The sequence below is a fragment of the Neopelma chrysocephalum genome, unplaced genomic scaffold (assembly GCF_003984885.1).
Source record: "Neopelma chrysocephalum unplaced genomic scaffold, ASM398488v2 Primary Assembly neopelma1_72, whole genome shotgun sequence".
Taxonomy (NCBI): domain Eukaryota; kingdom Metazoa; phylum Chordata; class Aves; order Passeriformes; family Pipridae; genus Neopelma; species Neopelma chrysocephalum.
Window position 1 is genome coordinate 10104964 of NW_020897732.1, and position 22290 is coordinate 10127253.

At 43.0% G+C, this 22290-nt stretch overlaps 1 protein-coding gene across 3 annotated transcripts in view; it reads left to right on the forward strand.

Moving 5' to 3' along the window:
- PRKAG2 (protein kinase AMP-activated non-catalytic subunit gamma 2) overlaps positions 1-22290 on the forward strand; it is a 214164-nt gene that overhangs the window by 56206 nt on the left and 135668 nt on the right. For all 3 annotated transcript variants that reach the window (XM_027686925.1, XM_027686928.1, XM_027686927.1), the window contains exons 2-3: positions 10980-11051; positions 21886-22165. In XM_027686925.1, the coding sequence (XP_027542726.1) occupies positions 10980-11051; positions 21886-22165 (352 nt within the window). The remainder of the gene's footprint in view (positions 1-10979; positions 11052-21885; positions 22166-22290) is intronic.

Genomic DNA, 22290 nt, shown 5'->3' on the forward strand with positions numbered 1-22290 from the left:
GCCAGGCTCGTCCTCTGCCCATCTGTCACTGTGTCCGGGGTGTCCTGCTCACTTGGAAATGCTTCCCACACTCTCCGAGCAGGATCGAACGCTGCTCGACACATTTTGATGCCCCAACTGTCAGCCAAATCAAATGCAGATTTGCCTGTTTCAGCCCACCAGTGTCTGCTGGGCTTCAAAACCACTTCATAGGGCAGAAGTCACATTTGGCAACCTGTATATGTAGGTAACGAGGTTGAGTTTCCAGCTGGATTTCCCTGAGCGTGTGTTTGCTTGTCCTTTCTCCACATCATGTTCAGAAAGGCCCATTGTAACACAGTGCTTAAATGGGCTTGTGAAGATTAAGATGGCTAAAATCAGAAGACTCTTACGAAAGGAGTCAGAAATTAGTATGGTGCATTTGAAAGCTTTTTTTTCCCCTGCACTGGATCTAAACTAGGAACAATTTCTGGGGGAAAAAAAAATAAATAGTAGATATTAATGAAAGCCATAGTCCTTGAAAGAAGCCTGAAGTTTACTTGGGGAAATATCTTCCTTAAAATTTTAGTATTGCCTGTACACTAATTAGAAAAAAAACTCAGTGTGTGTTATTTCTGTGCTTCCCTTTCCACACGAGGATTATTTCCACACTGACCCACTGCGAAAACTTATTTTCAGTGATGGCTATTTCAAGTGAGAGTGAGTAATCCCTTTGTTATGTTCTCCTGTATGTCTCATTGTTCATAAGATTTTCCAGATGGGTAAATATTTTATCCATCTTTCATCAGAGGTGGTCACTGGTGTCTTCCAATACCTTTTTCCAAGCAGAACTATGGTGCTTTTTGGAGCACATCCCTTGAAACAGCCTTAACAAGAGTGACCAGGGCTTGGTGTGAGGAGGTCTGGAAGTGCGAGATACACTATCCCTTGGACATTTCCTTTAGATTATGCCAATTCTCTTCACAAACATGCTTTTCTCAGAGGTTTTAGAGCTGGCTTGTTTTCTTAAAATTCAAATTCTAGTTGTTTCAATTGGACACAGTGGTTCCTTCATTTCACTCCTGTCAAAGAGTTCACCCTGTTTTCTACACAGCAGCAAAGAAAACACCATTTTAGTAACCAGCAGAGCTTAGGGCCTCACTGTGCTCCCCACCGCACGGATACCTGTCCTGTGTCTAGACTGCAAAGCAAGGACGTGAGCGAAGCTGGGCTGGGATTAGCCCGGCTGAGTCCTGACAGCCGTACAACTCCGAGGGAGCGGAGCTGCGGGAGTATTTACTCAGCCTCCTGCGGGGATGTCGCAGCCTCCGCTCCGCCGGGTGTTGTCATGGCTACGCCGCTCCCGCCGCTCCCCGGAGCCGGGAGAACGTGAGCTGGTGTAAACCACGCTGGGAGCTGCCGCCTACCCCGTAGTAAGATGCATTCCCTTGTTTGGACAGCTTGCTCTCCGAACGTGGGGGGGGGGGGGGAAAATGAGTTATTTTATTCCCACTGTATAGGCAGTAAAGAGGGAGAGGTGAGATGCGGGGTTCGTTTATCCTGTGTTGGATCCTCCGAAGTTTAAGGAAGTTGTTCAGCCTCTCCCCTACCCGGGAAATGAGATTAGCTCAGCTGGTTAGAGAATAGTGCTCATAACACCAGGGTCTGGGGGTTTGATCCCCATGTGGGCCATTCACTTAAGAGTTGGTCTCAATGATCCCTGTAGGTCCCTTCCAGCTCAGAATAATCTGTGAGCTGGGACCAAATTGCCCACTGGAGATGCTGGCTTTTCCCTTCTCTCTAGGCTGGACATAAATTGTGGGGTAGATGACTAGTGTTTCAGGTGGCTGAAGTTAGGTGACAGATACGTTATCCTTAATGCCTTCCCAGAGCTAATCCCAAAAGCTGGAGCAGGCAATTAAAGTCTCATCACTTAAGTCCACTCATGAAGCTATTCTGGACTGGATATGCAGTTTGCAAAGCGCTTTGGATTCCCACAGGATGAACGATGTATTGTGATTTATTAGTATTGCAAGGCACTGCTAACTGATAATCTAGTAATGGTTCCACATCTCTGCATTTCTTAGCTCAAAGCCAAGGGTGGGAGTTAAAGTATACACAAGCTGGATTTGGGCAGAATACTGTACTATGAGTGTGATAAAGTTTTCTAGGTTATCTCTGAGAATTTGAGCTTTTCTCTGCCCTTCAGGGCTTTTTATGTTGCCAGCTTCAGCAAAATGCCTCTTTAAATAAGGAGTTCAGAGGGTGATGAATGAAGACATCCATTCTTTTAGGAAAAGAAAAAAGTGGTCTAGCCTAGGAAATAAAGCATATTGTATATATTGGTCTCTTTTTACACGTTTCTTAAAGTGTAAGAAAAACTACAGCAAATTGACTATCAACTGCATAGATGTGAAATTGTTCTCTTAGGCTGCAGAGAGATGCAGGAAAATGTGTCAGGAAAGCATCAAGAGGGGAATCTTTCCTCACTGTGGACTCCATGTGTTGTCTCCTTTGACCTCCCATTCAGATCTTCATCACACCAAGCACAGAGCCATCCTGTTCATCCTTTCCTTGCCTAATTTCCTCTTTGCTTCCACTTTTTTTTTTCCCTTTCTTTTTTACTTGAGGGACTACTTGATCAGGGCGGGTCTCTCACTTGCCTGGCTTTCCATCTCTAAGCTTTCTTCTAATTATTAAGATTATTCATGGCTATTAACTGACAAGAATGTAAAGAGGAGGCAACAGGCAGCTGTCTTCCTAAATGCAGTGAACTGGAAAAAATGGTTGCAGTTCAAGTATTTATGGCAGAGGTTTTCTGCCTGGTGTGAATGTCACATTTTTTTCTTTATATATATCTGCAAGAGAGAACCCTGTGAGTTCTTCTCAGATAAGGCCATCAGCTGGGGTTTTTCAGCTCTGATTTTGTTTTGTTTTCCTCTTCCTTGAGGAAATGGTTTTTGAAGATATTTGGCTTACAGAGAGCGGGGAAAACCATAAATAAATACAAAACACAGTGACTTTTAGAGTAGCTGAAGTGTAGAGAGGATTTAGTAAGCCTCAGTATGATCCTGGCTTTGAATCCCCTTCAGATTGCTCCTGTGCTGCAGCATCTCAAATGTTTTCATTACATTATGGCAAAATCATCTTTTGTTTCCTGTGGTTCTGCGTTTCGCTGTGGCTGAAGTTGTGTTTTATAGCAAATGTGAGCTTTCCCCTCCGAACACATTGGGATCCTGTGTCTTGTTTATGTAAGGCAACCTTATAAGTATTGGAAAGCAATTTTGTTGGCACTGAGTCTATGCCATTTGAAGGGGAATATTTTCAGGCTCCTGCAGTCCTTGCCTATAGTCGTGTGTCTTGGTTGTTTCTTAATTCCCTCATCACTCATCTGACCACATTTTCCACGACTGAGGTATGTTATCTTCTCCTTTTACCTTGTGTTTCTTAACTTTGGGTGCTTCTGGAATGAAATGCCTCACCAGAGAAAGGTTGTCTTTGGCTGAGCACCCCAGGATAGCACTTCATGATGGGTTTGTATGTGGATCGTGGTTGTGTCACAAGGAACATTAAGAATTTTGGTTTCCTCCCTGGCTTGCTTTCTCTGCTGTTCCTTCACTTTCTCTCTCTCTCCTTTTTTTTTTTTAATGACATTTCATTATTTGCACGTTTGCTGGGTTGTCCATCTGCTGTTGTAGTAAACGTGCTGCCAAGTCAGTGTGCTGTGTGGTTCATGGTGTGAAGGAGCTGACAAACCAGGCTGTGCAAGTGTGTGTGGGGTTCCTATTCTGGCTTTGTCAGAGAGCCTCTCATGATGGTCTGTGACTTGCTGGTGAGGTGGACAGCATCATCACAGCATTTCCATACAGCCCTGAGCTCTCTGCACAATCGAAACAGGATGGGGCTCCAGGCAGAAGAGGTTGCATCCCACCCCAGGCTGCCTGTGCTCAGCTCATCTGCAAAGGCTGAATCACCAACAAGACACGGTGGTGGTTCCTGGCAGGAGAGCACAAGGCTTGAGAGAAAACTTCATTTTTTCTGTGAGCAGCGTAGGAAATGTGTTCTGGTGATTTAAGTCTGAGATTGAGAACAACGCAAAAAACAATCCATGGTCTCTTGGCGGTTTTTGTTGATGGATCTTGTCTACAGCCTCAGAAGGAAAAAAGGTGAATTTGCTGTAGACTGCTGGAGATTAATACCTGTCAGGATCGGTCAGGACATTCAGAATTGAAGAAGGGTGTGCTGGAGGCTGCTGGTATCCCCTGATCAGGATAACTCAGGAAGAACAGCTCGGGAGACAGCTGTTTTCAAGGAAATAGCAAGGACTTACTGGTTTCAGGGCTCTCTTTATCCCCTTCCCCTTGAAATTCTTAGTTTTAGCAGCTCTTTCTGACCAAGTGATGGCAATCCAAGCTGGGTGACCTGTGGGTGAGAACAAGGAAGAAGTGGCTTCAGTAGCTCTTTAGGACCTTGTCTGGTTTTTGTTGCAGCTGAAAGAAATACCTTTAAATTGCATATACTCTGGTTTTCTTATGCAAAGTTTTCTCATGCAAGGTTTTTATATAGGACACTGAATAATCACCTGATGGTTGGGGATTTTCACATCTCAGTTAGATTTTGGCCAGCCATTGCTCCCTAACTTTTTAGATTAACATCTCTTTGGAGATGGGAATATTTCCCATTTTTTCCAGGCGTGTCATTTTGGGGTGATTTACCCTCTCTTGTTTCAATTCTGATGCTGTATCTACCTTGACACCAAAGTGCACACAGCTGGTCCTACACAGACACCCAGTAAGTCCTGGCCTGTGCTGCCTCTGGCATCTTCATGCTGCAGACAAAATCATAGAGTCATTGTGGTTGGAAAAGACCTCTAAGGTCATTGAGTCCACCTTTAACCTGCCATCTTCACCATTCCCCCTTGTCCTGTTTTTTGGGAGAAGATACCAACCCCCATCTGACTACAACTTCCTTTCAGGCAGTTGTAAGAGGGATAAGGTCCCCCCGAGCCTCCTTTTTTCCCAGGCTAAACACCCCCAGCTCCCTCAGCCAACTCTCATCAAACTTGTGCTCCAGACCCTTCACTGGCTTCATTGCCCTTCTCTGGACACTCTCCAGCACCTCAATGTCTTTCTTGCCATGAGGGGCCCAAAACTAAACACAGGATTCGCAGTATGGCCTCCTCAGCCAAGTCTCTCTGTCTCATTTCTACCATCTCAAACTCTTCAGACCCACTCAATTGTTCTTTTATACTATAAATACCCTTAAAAGTAATAGCAAACAAATAAATTGGTACAGCCTTGTGCAGTGCAAAGCTGGCTTGCACAAATCTAACCAGCCTTGTACATCTGTTACTGCCCACTCCCATTGAGTCATACCGAGACTTAGTCACCAGCATCCTCAGTCTCACAGTACGACTTATATCTCTTGTCTCCAAAACACATGCTGCAGTCTGCATGGCACGGGGGAGTGAGGAAAGCAAAGCAGTGAGCAACCTACTCCTGAAGGAATAAAGCAGCGTAGCAAGCCTTATTATACTTTACTATGACTGGTATATCAAAACAAAAGGACAGAAATTCCTGTGTATGTCAGTTTTGAATCTTTTCTTGTGCAATAATTGAGTGATCTGTTATAAACCCCCCAAGGCTTATAGATAGCATTGTTACCAAAGAAAAGGACAAATTTCTATGCAAGCAGAGCTACCAAGCTGTGCCCTCTATTCCACAGAGATCAAACTTTGGATTCTGCTCAGAGGTCATTAGCATATGTAGCATATTTGCTATTCAGAGTTTTACATAGGCTTGTAATAGGTACGAATCCAAGGTTGATCTAAAAAAAATCTGCTGGTGTGCAGAGTGCAATGAAGGAAACTGTTCACAGCCAATGTTAATAAAAATCCCGACCTTCTTCGTCCTTGTTAGGATAGTTGAAGTGCTCATAGCTCAGTAACATTAGCAGAGAAGGAGACCCACAGAGCCCTGTTAAGGTGTGATGCTGAGGAGTGCAGTTTTTAGCAATTTTTTAGTCAGCACTCAGCTTAATTTCTCTGTATGTTGTTTTCTTCGTTTATTTTATTAAAGTAGCTGTCTCCCCTTATTGAAAAGCTGTCTTAGTAAAGTGTCACCTTCTGCTTGAGTTATGTTGTAAAAAGAAACTGTAATGTCTGGCAGGCATTTCACATCCTTAAATTTGGTGCAATCCTAGCACATATATAGAACTGAGTGAAGCAGAAAAATAACATCTCAGAGGTGACACCATCAGGAGTCAGGACTGCATGATGCTACCCACGCTGGGACTCTGAAATTGCTTGTAGCTGAGGAACCCAGCCTTTCACCAGAGATGGGCTGTGGGGCTACCAGGAAGCTCTTCTGACCTGAGTCACCTCAGAAACATGGTGCAAAAGCTGACAATATTCACGGGCACCCACCACCATGGGCAAAGATTTCACATCAGCCTGTTGTTCATGGTCATGCCTTGTGTTTGAATGGACATTTCCAAAGCTGGTTGTGAAATACTCTGATACCCAGCCGCTGATGAGCAGGGCCACAGGAAGGTCCTACTTCCACCCAAAATACATTGGAAATTATCTCTGGCCTGGCAGTTGCAGTGTGCCCCAGGGTACCTTGCTGGCCCCTTGGCTTCAGATGTTGTGTAGAAAATTTATCAGCCTGGCTGCCAAAGTAGCCTTGAAGTAAAACAATAGTAAAACAGGAATCCTGTTTATCCTGTGTTTTTTACTAGATTCAAGGCTTTGGTGATCTGTTATTTAAGTCTGCAGCCTCTGCAGCAGAATTGCTGGAAGCCCTTTTCTGACACCAAGGTCTCCAACTGCAGCAGCCTCCAGACCAGAGTGTCTGGGCAAGCTTTTTGGCAGGAACTCTCCCTGTAAGAATTCCAGGGAATTCTCCCTGTAAGTAAGGAAAAGAACAGTGGAACTGACTGGAAAAGGTGAAAAATGGCTTGGCTAACCAGATCTTGTTCCTGTTGCTATTTGGCTATGCTGTGCCAGCCAGCGTATTTGCTTTCTGCATCCTCAAATGTGGTTTTCCTTCCTATTTTCCAGAACAGTTCTGAGAAAAGCTTCTTTGTTTTACCAGGATATCAAAGAACAAGAATTTTATTTTTCCTTCTATTCACACCATCCCAACTATTCTGATATAAGGGATGTCAAAGGAAAAAGGTTTGGATTTAAGAAGGATCACCCTCTAGATGTACAGGTGACCCAGACCAGAATCACCCTAGAGTTAGTCTCACCTTTGGTGGAGAAATTAGGGTGGAGGATCTGTAACCTTCCAGATATCTGCTGTTCCTCCAGAGGAAATAGGGAAAGAAGTGGTAGAGAAGGTGAGTGTAAATGCAGACAGAATAATCCTGACTTGCACTGGGAAATCACCTGTTGAGTAGGTGTTGTGGGAGATTTCCCTCTCCAGGAGGGAGCCTGACTGGCGGCAGGAGCACTGAGCCCTGGTTCTGCTGTGTCACAGCTCTGCCGTCCTCCAGAAAAATCTTTGCTATCCCTGGGGCCGTATTCTTCAGCAAATATAACAGGAGCTGCCATGACAACCTCTTGTAAATAAAAGTAGATTGAAAACAAAATAAATCTGCAGCGGCTTTGTGGCTGTAAAGTGAATCTAAACTGCTCAAGAGGTCATTTTTTGTAGCTGGAGTGGCAGGAGTGGTGTCTGGCTGTCAGGTGGTGCTGAGTGATGAAAGGACTGACTGGGGAGCACAAGCGTGGCAGGAAAGCTGACAAAACTTTGCAAAACAGACTTTTCATACTCTTAATTCCAGGTTAACAGCACCAAGAGCTGCCTTTGCTCCTTACAGGGGTGATCACAGACTGTGGTATCTGTGGAAGTTGTCTGTCCAAGGATATAGTGCAGGAGTGGTGGGCACAGGGCGTGACGCCGTTTGTTCTTCAGCCAGGGCTCTGCAGCCTGAAGGATTCTTCCTCATACCAGGACACCACTGGCTGCCTTTGCTGAAAGTTTTAAAGGTCTCTCCAGAACCATGTGGTTGTCCAGGGTGCTTATTCCAAGTGCAGCACAGCAGAGCTAGAGAGCAAGACAGCTGTCTAAGAACGGTTTCAATTCCTGGTTAAGGGCAGAGGGAGCCTTCAGTGTGTATCTGTTGGCATAAGATCAGAGCAGTCAGATCTGTGACAAGGGCAAGGGCTGCACCACTGGCCTGTCAAGAGTTCTGTGGTGTTTTGCAACACTTTTGGAGCAGTTTTTATTTTTATTTTTTTTACGAGTTACTGTATCATCAACTGCATCATCATGTGTGCTTCTGGATGACGAGGAACGTTAGAAACAAATTGATATCTGTCTATATTCTGCAGAGATACGTGTAAAGGGAGAATAAGCATCTAATAAATCCTTGCTTCACCACCAGGTTGGAATTGAGACAGCACTATTTGAAGCCTGGCACTTGATATATGTATTTTTTCCTTCTGTAAATGAATGCCTTCACATATAGAATCCTGTGAAGAAGTGAAAAATTAAAAAATTGTTAGGTAGCAGCTACAATTACAGACTTTATCACAGGACTAAAAGTACAACTATTGTCCAATTTAAAACGTTCTTCAGCCCCGTATTAACAAAGAAAGATCTCATGCTGCCCAGAAAGCTCTGGCTCCAGTTATTTCTGCTTACATCTGTTCTGGATGTGGAGACAGATGAAGTTAGCATACCTCCATGATACCTGAGAGTTACAAATTAGAATAGAGTCATCAGATGGGTTTCATGATACTTTTAGACTTTAGAATATATATATATATATATATATGTGTGGTTTTTTGCTTGGAATTGTAACTGAGAACTGAAATTTAGCTCCTAGAAAAAGAGTTGTACCTACCTACCCCCTGCTGGTTTAAAGGTTTCTACTCAAAAACAGAACTTACGGTTTCATTCCTCTCAGTTCCAGATTTTCTGAACAGCTTTTTTGACCCTGATTACAAGATATGTGTCCCCTTAAACCCAGTTTCTTCCATCTGGTCTCCAGCCTTCCCAAATAGCCAGTTTTCTCCCTGGAAGTTACACTAAGTAGTAATATAGGGACGCTAATACATGGAGCTCCAAGGAGGTTTTTTGCTTGATTTATTCCATGGAAAATGACTTAGCATACATCAGATTCCAGCTTCTGCACTACCGAAGATGGGTAGAGGAAAATGATGGTAAATCCTTTGGCTAAATTAAAGTAAACACAAGGGGATATGTTTTTGTGTAACTTTCCATTAGGCTCTTTAACTTCTTCACAGAGATTCTTCACTTAAGTCCTTCAGTAACATATGAAGTAATAATAATAATAATAATAATAATGATAATCTGTTTATTGACAGTGTTTATAAATGCTATTTATGGCTAATTTTTATATGGAGTCAGTAATTTTAATCCTAAATAATTATGAGAATAAGCAAATTAATACAGAAGCTTTTCTGTAAGGTCCTGTAGTGTCTGGTTCAGCCTCAGTCAAATCTTGATAAGAGTGAAAATCTAAATCAAGAAAATTGCCTCTTCTTTTGGTTTTGAGGTGTTTCCCTATGTTTTTAGCTGCAAACAAAGGTGATGTGAAGCACAGATGTCAAAGCTTGGCGATGAGGGTGATTTTATGTAGTTGAGCTGTTGTAGATAGTTCCTATTGAATGTGCATGGATAGAGCTGGGAACAGATGAATTTACCATGAATACTTTGGTTTGGGGCCTAATGATTTGGGGCCAGCTTGGCCAAGCCTGGCTGCTGCTTTCTTTTTTTCCTTTTCAACTTGGCATGAATTATTCCCATGTGTTTCAGTTCCAGTAATTCAATATTTTGTTCCTTATTTTTGTTGTTCAATTATGTAACCAGAATATTTTCGAACACTTGTAAGGATTATGCCTAAGTTATACACATTTTTGAGCATATTTTGGATTTATTATGATTATACAGTGAGATGTGATTAGACCTGGGGCTTCTCTGAGTTCTGAAGACAAGCAAGCCCTGAAGACTTCCCGGACGGCGCTAATTTTTAATTAAGCTCTATTTGATCACAAATTAGGTTTATGTGAAATTGCTATTTATTTATGTTTTGAACTCTTTTAAGTGCATGCAGATGTGGTGGTAAAGGAGCACTGAATCATTACATGGAAAGGCTGATGCCTCACATGTGGGAGGTTCTGTGTTGGGAAGGTATTCCTGACATTTAGAAGATGATTTAGGACCCAAGACTCAATTCTTCAGCACACAGCATTAGGCAACCTCATGCCTTTGGTCACAGAATTGCTCATTATCTACTTTTCCGATCAAACAGATGCTAAACTTGACACTAACATAATTTCCTTATGCACGTAGAAAGGAGCTCTAAAAACCCTGTGGCTGGAACATGAAGCAGCATAAACAGAACAGACGGCAGGAGGTGGAATATAATTGCAGTTTGTTTTTGTTAGTTAAAGATGAGCATGTGTGCTTTTCTTATGGCTTTATTGTCTTTAGTCCTGCAGAATTGGCTGCTCCTCTCTCACTTGTGCAAGTAAATTGGTTATTTCCTCCCCGAGCAGCGTGCCACAGTTTTCTCCCTCTTTGTTATATATGTTGTGTATTTCTGGGAACATCAACATAGTCTCATTCAGGTTGTATTTGTTGCCATAAATACTCTTTAAGATCATACATTCCACTAAAGACAAGGCAGGCATTTGCTGAGCAAGTGACTGTATTTAAACTGCAATTTCCTAACAATTTTCCTGTGGCATTTGGGTACCTCCCCTTGAAAGTTTCAACACAGGACTTTTTCCTTCGGCTGCAGGTGGTTTTAGATGATGATGTAGTGCAAGCACTGCTAAGGGCTCCCTATTCACTTGTAACTCACATCTGCCATTGGTTTCAGCCACGGAGAACAATCAGGGGCCGTGTTATTGCTTGCCAGCAATTGGTGTGGGTGAAGCAGTGGGCACTTTGGAAATAGATCTCTGGGCTGCGGTCATGGAATGCTCTGATGGAAGGAAGAAGACATGAATAAAGGACATCAGTTTTTCTTCTCTGTCCTTGCAGGATCTCAGCTCATTTGCCATGCCATTCTTGGACGGTGATGTGGAGAGCGCAGACAAAAATGCTTCTCGCAAGGTAGGATATACCCAAAGCTTCACCTTCCTTGTAGTGGTTGAATCCCTTGGTGGTAAACTCAATTTATTAGGCTTAAAAAGTCCTGGGGTGTTCATCTTCCCTGCCATACCATTAACCTGTTGAGAGTGATGCACTAAATCAAATACAGTGACTTTTGCAGGCCTTACCATGGCAGTGCTTTTGCAGTATAACCTGTAAAGGATGAGAACTGCTGGTGATTTTGTAAATACTGCAGATGTTGTGTGTAACACTGTTGTAAATCAATGGAGTGATGTTGCATACCTGTATTCTCAGGAATATAGTTAGCTAACAAAGTTTATGGTGTTGCTGCAGAAATACAGTGCCCAAATGGGTATCTGTGGCAGGTTTTCCTGGAATTGCCTCCTGGTGGTTGCTCTCTGTCTACCGAGGCTTTAAGTGCTCAGTGTCCTTGATCTATCTGTCCTTGGCACTGGCAAAATGAGCTGCCTAAATTTTCTGAAGCTGTAGTGGTAGAGTCTTCCCGCAAACAAGGTGGAAAGTTTTCTCCTCGATGTGGGATTAACTCAAGGTTATCCATCTGGAGGCATCGATTTGTTTCTCTGATGGCCTGCTATTAAATTAAGCCAATACAGTCACGGAGTTTGCTTTCCTTAAAAATTATCAGGGGAGCATATTCAATGGATGGCATTAGGGATGGTTATACAGTGCCTACACAATCTCCAAAGCAATAAAAAACTGTGGGTGGGATCTGTCATCTCCAGGTCACAGCCTCCTCATTTTCACAGAGCGTTGAAGTACAAGCTGGTCTGCTAAATGTAAGCCTCCTACCACCCTGGCAAAGAGGGATACACCTCCAAATAGTGCACAACCCCAAAAGCTGATCTTTAGCTACACAGCAGGCCAGTTGGACTTGTCACAGTATTTACAAGGCTATGGACCTCCATGGGGACTAAACCTCCTGCAGGCTCATTTGTCAAAGAGTCTGCAGTTATAATTCAAGGCAGGAGAAGCAATAAATACTTCCTCAGTGAGGCTGATCTGCATCTATAACAATAATAACTGAGCTCTGTTGACTCGTGTTGACAGCACGAGTTTCTATTCCTTTGCACCTCTCAGCAAAGGACAGATGTTCAAAAAATTTCTGCAATCCATCAGTAATTGAATGTGTTTACAACACTGGCCTTGTTCTTTTCTGCATTGGACCTTTTAAGACTGACGTAGGAGTCACTGATGCAGGGGAACTCTCACAGATGCCAGGGAAATTAAAATACACAGTGTTACCAAAAGGTGCCTGTTTTGAGGGTTTGAATAAAATGAACAGTGTGATGTTTTTGGAAGGGGAAGTCATGCTGGAAGAAGGCAGGAGTTTCTAGCTGAAACTTGATTTTTTCCATTTATCACCTCCTTTTCACAAAGAAAGGTGAGAAAGCTGCATGAATCTCAGTCATGAGGAAAAATTGTGCCAAAGCTAATCATGCTTATGTGCAGTATTACGTGGTATTGTTTAATGACTTCCACTCTACCATTTCTGCATCCCATGTTTTTCTTCTCACTGGCCTTAGGAGTTTACCTCGATGATTGCTTGTCTTGGGAGAACTGGAAGAATCTTTCAGTAGTTGCCCCTTTTTGTAGCGTCAGTAAATGCTGGTTGTTTTTTTTTCACCCTATTTGGATCAAGTTCTGCTTATGGAACTGCAGTTAACTTTGGAATGACCATGCAATTGGGGCTTAACATCTGAAATTGCATTTTTAACTGACCTCTTCAGTGGAGTGTGTAAGACCCAAGAGTTTTTTCTAACGCTGTTCTTGGAGCTCTGTTGAGCACGTGCAACAAAGTGATGAAAAACAGGCTGGCAGTGCCCAGATTTTGATAAGAAAGAGGTCATCTAATAAAATCCATTGCCACACATCTCATCCTATATATTGTTTTCCTCAATGTGAAGTATGGGATCTTTGCTGCTAGTGAACGATGCAGTATTTATTTAATTCTAAATACAAGCTTACCAGGCCCTACTGCCGATACATAAAAAAACCCCCAAGTTACTCTTCCCTTTCAAGTGAGAGGGTTTTTCTTAGTCCAAGTTTGAAATCACAGTATGGTGTGTAACTTTTGTCTGTTAAAAGTCAGTATTTCATCAGTGGTGGGGCTTTTCCATTCACTTGTCATGCTGGAGACAGGCAATTCATCAGGGATGTCTCTCTTCCTGCACTTAACTCTTCTGTGGCCTGGGCTATAGATCAAGGTAGACAAGAGCAGTTCTCAGCCTGTCTTTCCGATCTGCCATTAATTTAATCCTCCTGTTCTTTGTGAAAGGCTTTTAGAAACTGAATTAACATTTTTCACAGAGATCCTCAGCACTTTACCATGCAAGTGTCTCTCAATCATTATCCTGTGACAACAATCCTCATTACACAGCTAGGAAATTCAAGTCTAGAATTATTTGTTCAGGTTCATGTAGGAATTTTTTGGCAGTGGTGGCAATGTGACACACATTTTCTGAAGTTTAGCCTTAATCACTTCTCATTAATATGTCTGCTGTTATAAATGATGTGTTCTTCTTTCCTTTATGACTAATGGCAGGAAGAGGATAGGGATGGTTTTCACCCTTCTCTGTTGAAGATGGAGAATATAATACTGTGAAGAATCTTGTATAAAAGTTTTGGGCATGGTGTGATGGAGAAATGTGCCTGTGGCAGGTATTTTGACTTTTATTATGGGAAGAGAGGAAGTTTAGAGACCTGGAAAATCACAAGTGATGGAGAGCATCATTCAGAAATAATTCTGGTACAGTATGGCAACTCAGCAGTCAGGGATGAGTGCCCCTCTGTACTCAAATTGCTCTATCAATTTTACAGGTCTTAACACCTTGAATGCTTAAAGATCTTTCATCCAAAATGTAGGTTAAAGGACAAGGTGTGGAAATTATAGGAAACTGAGAGCCATTGCTTTCAGCTTAAAGCTCAGAGTTGTGAATGATTAGAAAGAAGAAAATGACAGAAGAAGAAACTTGTCCACGGGGGAGCCAGCTAGCAAATTGTAGATGGAGGAGGGAGGAGGAGGAAGAAAAGAAGTTTGAAGAATAATATTGATCCTTTCCTTTATGGAAATGACAGAATTGTCATAAAAATATAAACAAAAGCTTGGAAAAGAAGTGTGCATTAAAAATTCTTTTCTCTATGTGGGGAAAAAGCTGGTGAGATGTTTATCTTAGATGACAGAGGTGTCATTAATAACTTAAATGTCCAAAATGTTAAAGCAAGATATTTTAAAATTAAATCTAAGCAACTCTAATAAAACACTCTTGAATGAGTTGACAGAGTTTTCGTCTGCCTAATGTTGATTTTGAATAAATCTTGGAGCAGAGATGAAGTTCCAAAAGACAACCAAAAAAGCAATTACTGTGTTAATATTTGTGATGTTTGCAATTAGGATAATGTGCAGGTTTGTCAAACATTAGTCCTGAGCAAAACACTGAAATAGCTCTTGTTGGATAGTTAATGATGCTGTTGTAATAGACTCATTTGGACTGGAATTAATTGTAAATGGTTCTTATTGAACAAATCTGGGGGTTTAAATGGATTATAAATTTGGTTGAGAAATGTCATAGCGTTGGTGTCATGTATGCAGAAAAGTAGCACAAGTCATTTTGATTTAAGAAACGAGAATGGTACTGAATAAACATGGAGCCTATTAAATGAATAAAAACCTGACTGCTAAAATAAATGGGGACTCACCAGTGGAAAATTTTGTTTCTAGGCAGACAAAACATTCCATTGCTATATCATACTTTATCAGTGACTTGATAGACAGACTCATTACTGATACAATTTGTAGTTCATACAAAAAATGAGAGGGGGGAGACAGTGGTAAATTTGAGCAAGAAACTCTCTGATGCAGAATTACCTGAATCCCTTAAAACACATTTTGCAAACTAACAGCCCACCTCAATTTGGCCAACTTGGGATCAGTTACACTTAGGTACAAAAAATGCAGATTTTTGGGGAGTCTTTCATAAAGCCTTGGTTATATTTTGAAAAATATATGTGATCAGCTATACATGAACTCAGGATGTGACTTGATGGTTAAAGGATTAATTTGGGTTCTAGATGTATGATCAGATCAGAATTTGTTGGAGAAGTGACTCCAATATTGAAGGACTCCAAGTAGTGTTTTCTCCTGCTACTGGTCCCAGGATTGGTTTTGTTTGTCCAGTGTCTCATGGGAATGGCACAAGCAACCCCTGGAACAGGGAGGAGAAGAAAAAAAAAAGCCATTTTCAGCCCCCCCTTCACTGGATAATAAATCTCCTTTTGATTTATTTTTTTCACAGTATTTAATTGTCCATTTCTTTATGAGCAGCAAGGATGGGGAGCGTGTCCTGGTTAGTACCACAGCCTTGGCAGAGGGCACCTGCAGTGGGATCAGGGAGCCTCAGGGCAAGGGCATGAAGGACAACCACTGCACTGTCATGTGCATGGCTCCTCCCCATCCACTGCTTCAAAATAAAGGCAGGTAGAGGTTAGGAAGTGGACAGGGAGCCAGCACTGCTTTCACCTTTCCTGGCCCCTGCTTCTGCCTTTGAGCAGCCCTGCTCGCTGCTGGAAGCCTTCCCCTGACCGTGTGTACAGCAATGCAGAGATCCCAGAGCCTGCCAGAGCAGCCAGCCAGCCTCATCCCATTGTATTGTAATTTGGGAAAGTGTCACTGTACTTTGGTTTTGGGAAGTGACATCTCTGACCCTGTAAAATACGATGTCATCTCAATTGTTACTGCTCATGCGGAACCGAGGGAACTGGTGGTGCTGAATGTGACCACATGGTGCCTGGGAGAGTAAGTCCTTCATTACCTTTCAGCCTAATGAAGTCAGCTCTTGTGCCTCTGTGAGCTCTTTTATTCCAGCAGAATGAGAGAATCATCCAATTAACTTTATCAAAGGGCTTTTTTACTGAGATTCAGTGGAAGGGCAGGAAACAAGTGCAGACGTCTATCTGGTGTACCGTCTCTAATTGTGTTTACTGTCCCTGTCAAGGATGGTGGGAGGTAATTCCTTTTCTGTTACTTGTCTTTCAAAAAAAAAATTTAAGTGAGGAGGCAAAATAAAGGTCAAATAACTCACTGTTGTAAAAGCAAACAAAACTCAAATACTCCATAAATGTCCTCACTGTTCGGATTTGGAGAAGAAAGGAACGGAGCTCAGGAGCATTTAGTAACATTCACTTAAGTTCAGAAGGATTTTTGAAAGCTGTTTAGCTTGAGCCCTATTCTGAAGGATGAAACTAAATTCACCACAAATTGAAAAAGAGCCAGAGATTTTTCAGGGAGAGCATCCTCTGGGGAAGGCTGTGTGCCCAAACAAGGACCTGTTGCTGGAGCACCCTGGCAGGGGAGCAGAGGAGATGGCTGGGAAGAGGTGCTGTGGCAGGGACATGGGTTTCCCTGACTCTGACACAGCCTCTGCCTATCCGTGGTCAGGGTCTTCTCAGCAGAGCTAGTTCATTTTTCTGGGCACGTTGCTTTGGGAGGACACTTCTCTTCCCTGCAGTTAAGTGGTCCTTAAATTTTAGGTTGGGACCAGAAATGTCTTCTTAGAGAGGACTTCATTTGGCAAAAAGGGGGGGATCAGATTTTCAGTGGAAAGCATGGGAAAGAAAATAACAATGTTGGGAAAATTTCTGCCTGTGGCAGGGCTGAGATGGGTGGTGTGAGGATGACGAGAGACTAGTTTGTGGTGAAGTATGAATAGTTTGGCATCTTGGCCCATTGCATTGGGGATTATCATATGCTAGTGATTAAATGCAGTACATCTCAATTTTCTTGTAAAGTAGGATGAAGAATTGTAAGTCAGGTAAGAAAATAGGTGAAAGAAAAGATTGCAGGCTGGTATTGAAAGGATGACTGTTGGGTGGAGAGACAGAACTGATGGGGTTACCTGGGTCTTTGCTAGTAAGGCCGAGACAAAAATTAGAATCATGGTAGTCAAATTTGTTGGATGCAAAGAGAGGTGGGTTTTTCATCTTAGGGAAGGACTTCATACAGGAAGACCTGAATGATCTTCAGGATGGATAATTCTTAACAGCACAAGGTTATGTTAACCAGGGTAATAAGTAAAAGAGGTCAGGGAGTGTTCTCTTGGCCTGGAAACCAAGGGCTTGGGCACAGTCAAACTCTTGCACCCACTAGAGCAGGGTGGCCATGTGCAACCTGGGACTGTCCCTGGCTTGTGCTCTCTCTGAGTGGCACCTGAGGAGTGCTCACAGCTTAGAGTAAATCCCAGTCAGATGGTGGGTGAGCAGGGAAGCCACATGGACCACTGCTCAATGGTTCAAGCCTCTGTCCAGCTGTTCCATTCACTGCCATAGGGTAATCTGGGACTGGTAGTTATTTATGTTGGGAATTTGTCATCCTGGAGTTTGTCTGTTGAAAACAGAGGTGGGAGTCTGCTGGTCCATCATCACAGCATGACTCTGAGCCATTAACATGGGTAGCTGGGAGAAAGGAAGAAGAGATTAGGAAGAGGGAAAGATTCCATCATCCAGGTGAAATGACGGGCAGCTTTCAGTGTTATTTCTTGCAGTGAAATCTTCCAGAGCTGCTCAATGTGTCACAAGTGCCACACCTGAAGTGCTTCACGTTTTGTTCAAAAGATTGAATGTTATGTCTGCCAGATGCCAAGCACTGTAAGACATTTATTTTCAACAATGGACACTTTTGAATGTATTTTAGAAACCTGCCCATGATCATTTAGTGTGTACAACAGAGCAAAGTCTCTCCCTGGTCCCCAGCTGTGGATCCTTTTGTGCTCCAAAGCATGAAAACTGGTTCTTAGAGCATTTTAGGAGATATTTACTCAGTGCTGTGTAAGGTAACTGGTTTAGCCTTGGACAGCACATCTGATGTAGCTGCTCAGTTGCTTCACCTCCCCAGGGAGCACAGTGCTGTAGGCTGAGGGTAGGGCTACACTGGTGCTACTGACAGGCTGCTGATTAAGCCCCATTCCAGCTGCACTGTTCTCTGCAGACATAAGATCAGGAGCTGACATTTCTCTCCAACATAAGTTTTAAGGTTTAAGGAGCCCAAAGCTGGTCATGGAGCTCCAAGATCCCATATATGTTCTGCACAAAGCCAGGTAATATTTTGTTGCTGGTTGGTTGTTTTGTTGTTGGTTTTTTTTTAATTAGGTGACCAGTCGTAGTACTTAGAGGAATTTTTCAATTTGTTTGATTGGACCTTATTTGTTTATTGATTTGTGTTGTACTTGCATTGTGGGTTTGGATTCCTTATCTCCAACAGACCAATCTGTTCAGGATCAAATGAGTCGTTTTGCCATGTGCATTTATATTGGTTTTTAGGTGCATTTCATATTTCTGCCCAATCTCACTTTACTGCTTCTCCTGGATGAACACAAAATGATTCACAATGTGAGAAACCAGGGGTGTAATACTTTTATTTTGCTGCTACAGCTCAGCTGGGGGCATAGTTATCTTTCCAAAGCACTTGTGGGAGTTTTCTGCCCACCTGCTTGTCATAGCTTCAGGAAACGAGTCCAAAAACCATGAAGAACAGGCTGATGATCCATCTAGCTGCGTAACGTGCCTCTGGCATCACTGCCATTTGTCACACTCTGTCTGCATGGGATGGCGGGGTCTATTCTACAGCAGAGATTCTTCTGCATTCACAGCTGAAGCATGAAAATGAACCTTGCCTTGTGACTTTCTGATACACTGTGATAACTGTTGTTGCTGCTGATTTCACTCATGGAAGTGCCTTTTAAAACTCACAATCCATTAGCCACAAATGATATTCTGAGAAAGCAATCCTGTTGTAATTCCCGGAGCAAAATCACAGGTATTTATCCACTGTGATGGTGGGTGTAACCTGCGTGTAATTAACATGTGCAGCAGCTGGGGAAGAATTCAATGTGGTAATTTCCTTTAATTTAGTAGCATGCACATGTGTATTTAGCAACGTGCCCCTGGTGCTCTGACAATTAGTTAATTCATCTGCTTGGCACGATGGAGAGAAGGCAACTGGCTGTGATTGCGGCAAATAAATAAAAGCATCCCACTGCTTCAGCTCGGAATCAGAGAACAATTTGCTTTTGTGTCTGACTTGTGCATACAAGGGAATACTGACGTTTTTGACAAATTGTTGCTTGACATTTTACATCTCTAGAATTGCTGTAGTGTGTAAGGACACCACGCTCTTTTTAAAGTGTCTCCTATCAGTGTGTCATTTTAACCAAACAAGCATGCAGAAAAGATAACATGAAATATTAAGGGTAGCACCAGGATGGCGTCCTCCTCTTGGCTTTATGAATGTCGTGGCTTGTCACTTTAGGAAAAGTTGCAATGAATTTACCATCCTGGAAACAGTCCTAAACTACAGCAGCAGTGGCAGATTTGTATTATGGTTAAAATAAGCTTGAAAATGTTCTTACTCCCCACTTCCAGGCAGTAGATTTGGCAGCAGACCTGTTTAAATTGCAATGCAAAGGGAGGTGCCGTCGAGCTACTTGGTTGTTTCCTGGACTGTGTAGTTGTGAAGAGAACAAAGTATAAGTAGTCTCAGATGATTTACAGATTATATTTTAGTAAAGTTAATGAGCTTTTATGAAAAAGCTGTCACTTTGGGACTATTTTACACATGACAAAAGTGCAGTTTGTTTATTAATTTCCTATAGTGTGGTTATTATTCCAGGTCTCAGTTGAGGGACTGTGCCCTGTTATTCTTGATAAATACTCACCAGGAGACAGTCTGTGTGCTGGAGGACTTAGAGTAGGAGTAGAGGAGATACAGTCCTCATGGCAGAAGGGATGTGTAATGTGAAATGAGTTCTCAAGATTGCACATAGAATCTGTTACAGAGCTTGGAGGCAATCCTGAGGCTCAGGGCACTGCATGAAGTATGAAACACTACTTTTTTTTCTCTTATGGAAACTGTCCAGAGCCTGTTGTTGCTTTTGGTGCCTATTGCTTCAGTTAAAATTGATTTATCTTTTTCCAAAAGTGTCCCCTTGAGGGCAACTGCTCCCCTAAATCATCTGCAATAGATGGGTTTATTTTTCAGATATTTTTGTCCACACTGTCAAAATAAGTGTGCAGGTATAAAAAGTTGTTCTGTCTCCTGTCAGACATCTCTGTGCTGTGCAGAGGAGCACAGAGCAGAATTTATCATCCAACCAGGGCTGTGCTGGTACATCTCTGTGCCCCTCCTAGTGACCCACACTTTTTGTGTCCATCTCCCAGACCAAGTGCCACTTGCCTTTTAGGTTAAAACCTTCCCAAAAGAGAGTTCACACTCTGTACAGGACCTTCTGCAGTTCCCATGCAGCAGGACCCCCTCCAGCTCTGTCCCATCCAAAGTGGAAAGAGGAGCTGGTCCAAAATGCACAGGCAGGAGACAGAAAGGACTCCAAGAAGTGGGATCCTGGGTTGGGGAGGGAGCAGCTTTTTGGCCATTGTGCTGCTCATAACATATTTCTACAAGTGTTTTGGAGCTGTGGCTAAATGTTATTTTGGAAAGGGAGTTAATTGCATGTGTTTCAAACTTGGCTGACTATTTTTAGCTGGATTCACACACACAAGCCCTTCACTGATCCAGAGGAGGGCACACATGCCTATGAGGCTTTCTCTCATCTAAGTCATCCTAATAAAAGATGCTGTTTTTCCCTACAATGACTCCCATGGCAACAACACTGATACCTAACTAGACTTACACACATCAGGAGGCATCTTCACGTGTAGAAGTTGCTGTGTGCTCCATCCCTCCTGGTCTATGTTGAGTAATTGGGAAGAGAGGAGCAGGAGTGCAAAGAGCTCGAAGCTCAATGGCACACGGTGCCTCTGGGTACATCCACCATGTCCTTCACTCACACATTCCCTGGAGACCTGAAACCCATGTCTGCCTTTTGCCTAGAACAGAGCCCTTCATTCATGAGAAGTGCCCCCAGCTAAAATAGCAGCCTTATACCCACAGAAGTACTTTGTGCATCCAGAAGGAAATAAACTCTACATACAGCCCAGGCACAGGCAAATCCCACAGGGGTTGTGGTTCAGCTTCTGTTAATTGTGTGTGGGAGAATTTAATCTTTGCTCCTTTTTTTTTTGTTGTTTATTTTTCTGGATTCTCTTTTCCCCCTCACGGGGCGAGCCTGCACAGTGCAGGGCTGTGTTGTACACAGGAGCTGGAAAGTCAGCACAGGTCCCAAAAGGGATACAGCTGTTAGAAAGGTCATATCCCAGCTCAGGTAATTAACAGGAACGTCATCACTCTAAAATGGTCACTCTATTTTTGGGATTGGAGTTGCAGTCCCACAGTTGTGGCTGTGGCAGACGTCAGGGGGACCTGTCAGGCATTCGGGGACTTGTGTGCTGTGCTGAGTCACATCACGTGATGGAGGTTTAAATACTGTACTGTAGGTGGGTGCTTAAACTCGTGAGGAAGACTTTGGGGCACCACGTTCCCTTAACTGCAGTCATTCATTGCCTTAAATAAATTCATTACCAGTTACCTTTCGGTTGCCTGAGGAAGGAAGAGGGATGTGTGGCAAATAAAAGAAGTGAAGAAAGTCCTGTATTATATGTGTGATGATAATAAAATGTTTGCACACACATTGAAGTTTTTTTGTGAGACTCAGGGTGTCTTTAAGAGCAAGGGGCAACAAGAGGTGCCACACACACACCCCTGCATGTTGGTGGAGGCAGGCACTAGGGAGGGTGAGTCTGGATAATCCACCACCCCAGCAAACAGGAGTTGGCTCTGTTGGGACAAGTTCAGAGATCCTGATGGCCTGAGCTGAACTGAATTAATGTTGATTTTTCTTTTTTTTCTTCCTTTTTCTCTACTCCTCAGGTGGAAGAAAACTACTCTGCCGGCAGCCCTTCAAAAGGCCTTTTCTCAAAAGGGCTCCAGAACCGACCTTCCAGCCCCGTTTCCGCCCCTGTGAGATCCAAACATAGCCCCGGCTCACCCAAAACTGTGTTCCCCTTCCCCTACCAGGAGTCTCCCCCACGCTCCCCACGCCGAATGAGCTTCAGTGGGATCTTCAGGTCCTCCTCCAAAGAGTCCTCCCCCAGTTCTAACCCGTCTACCTCTCCTGGGGGCATCAAGTTTTTCTCCAGATCAAGAAAAAGTAAGAAATTGCTCATGTTATTTCAGGAAGATACCTCTGGGCTTGGCCCATTCTTTACCTGCGGTAGTGAAGTAAGTGCAGATGAGGCATGTGCTAATTGTTCGTTATCGCTTTCACTGACCATG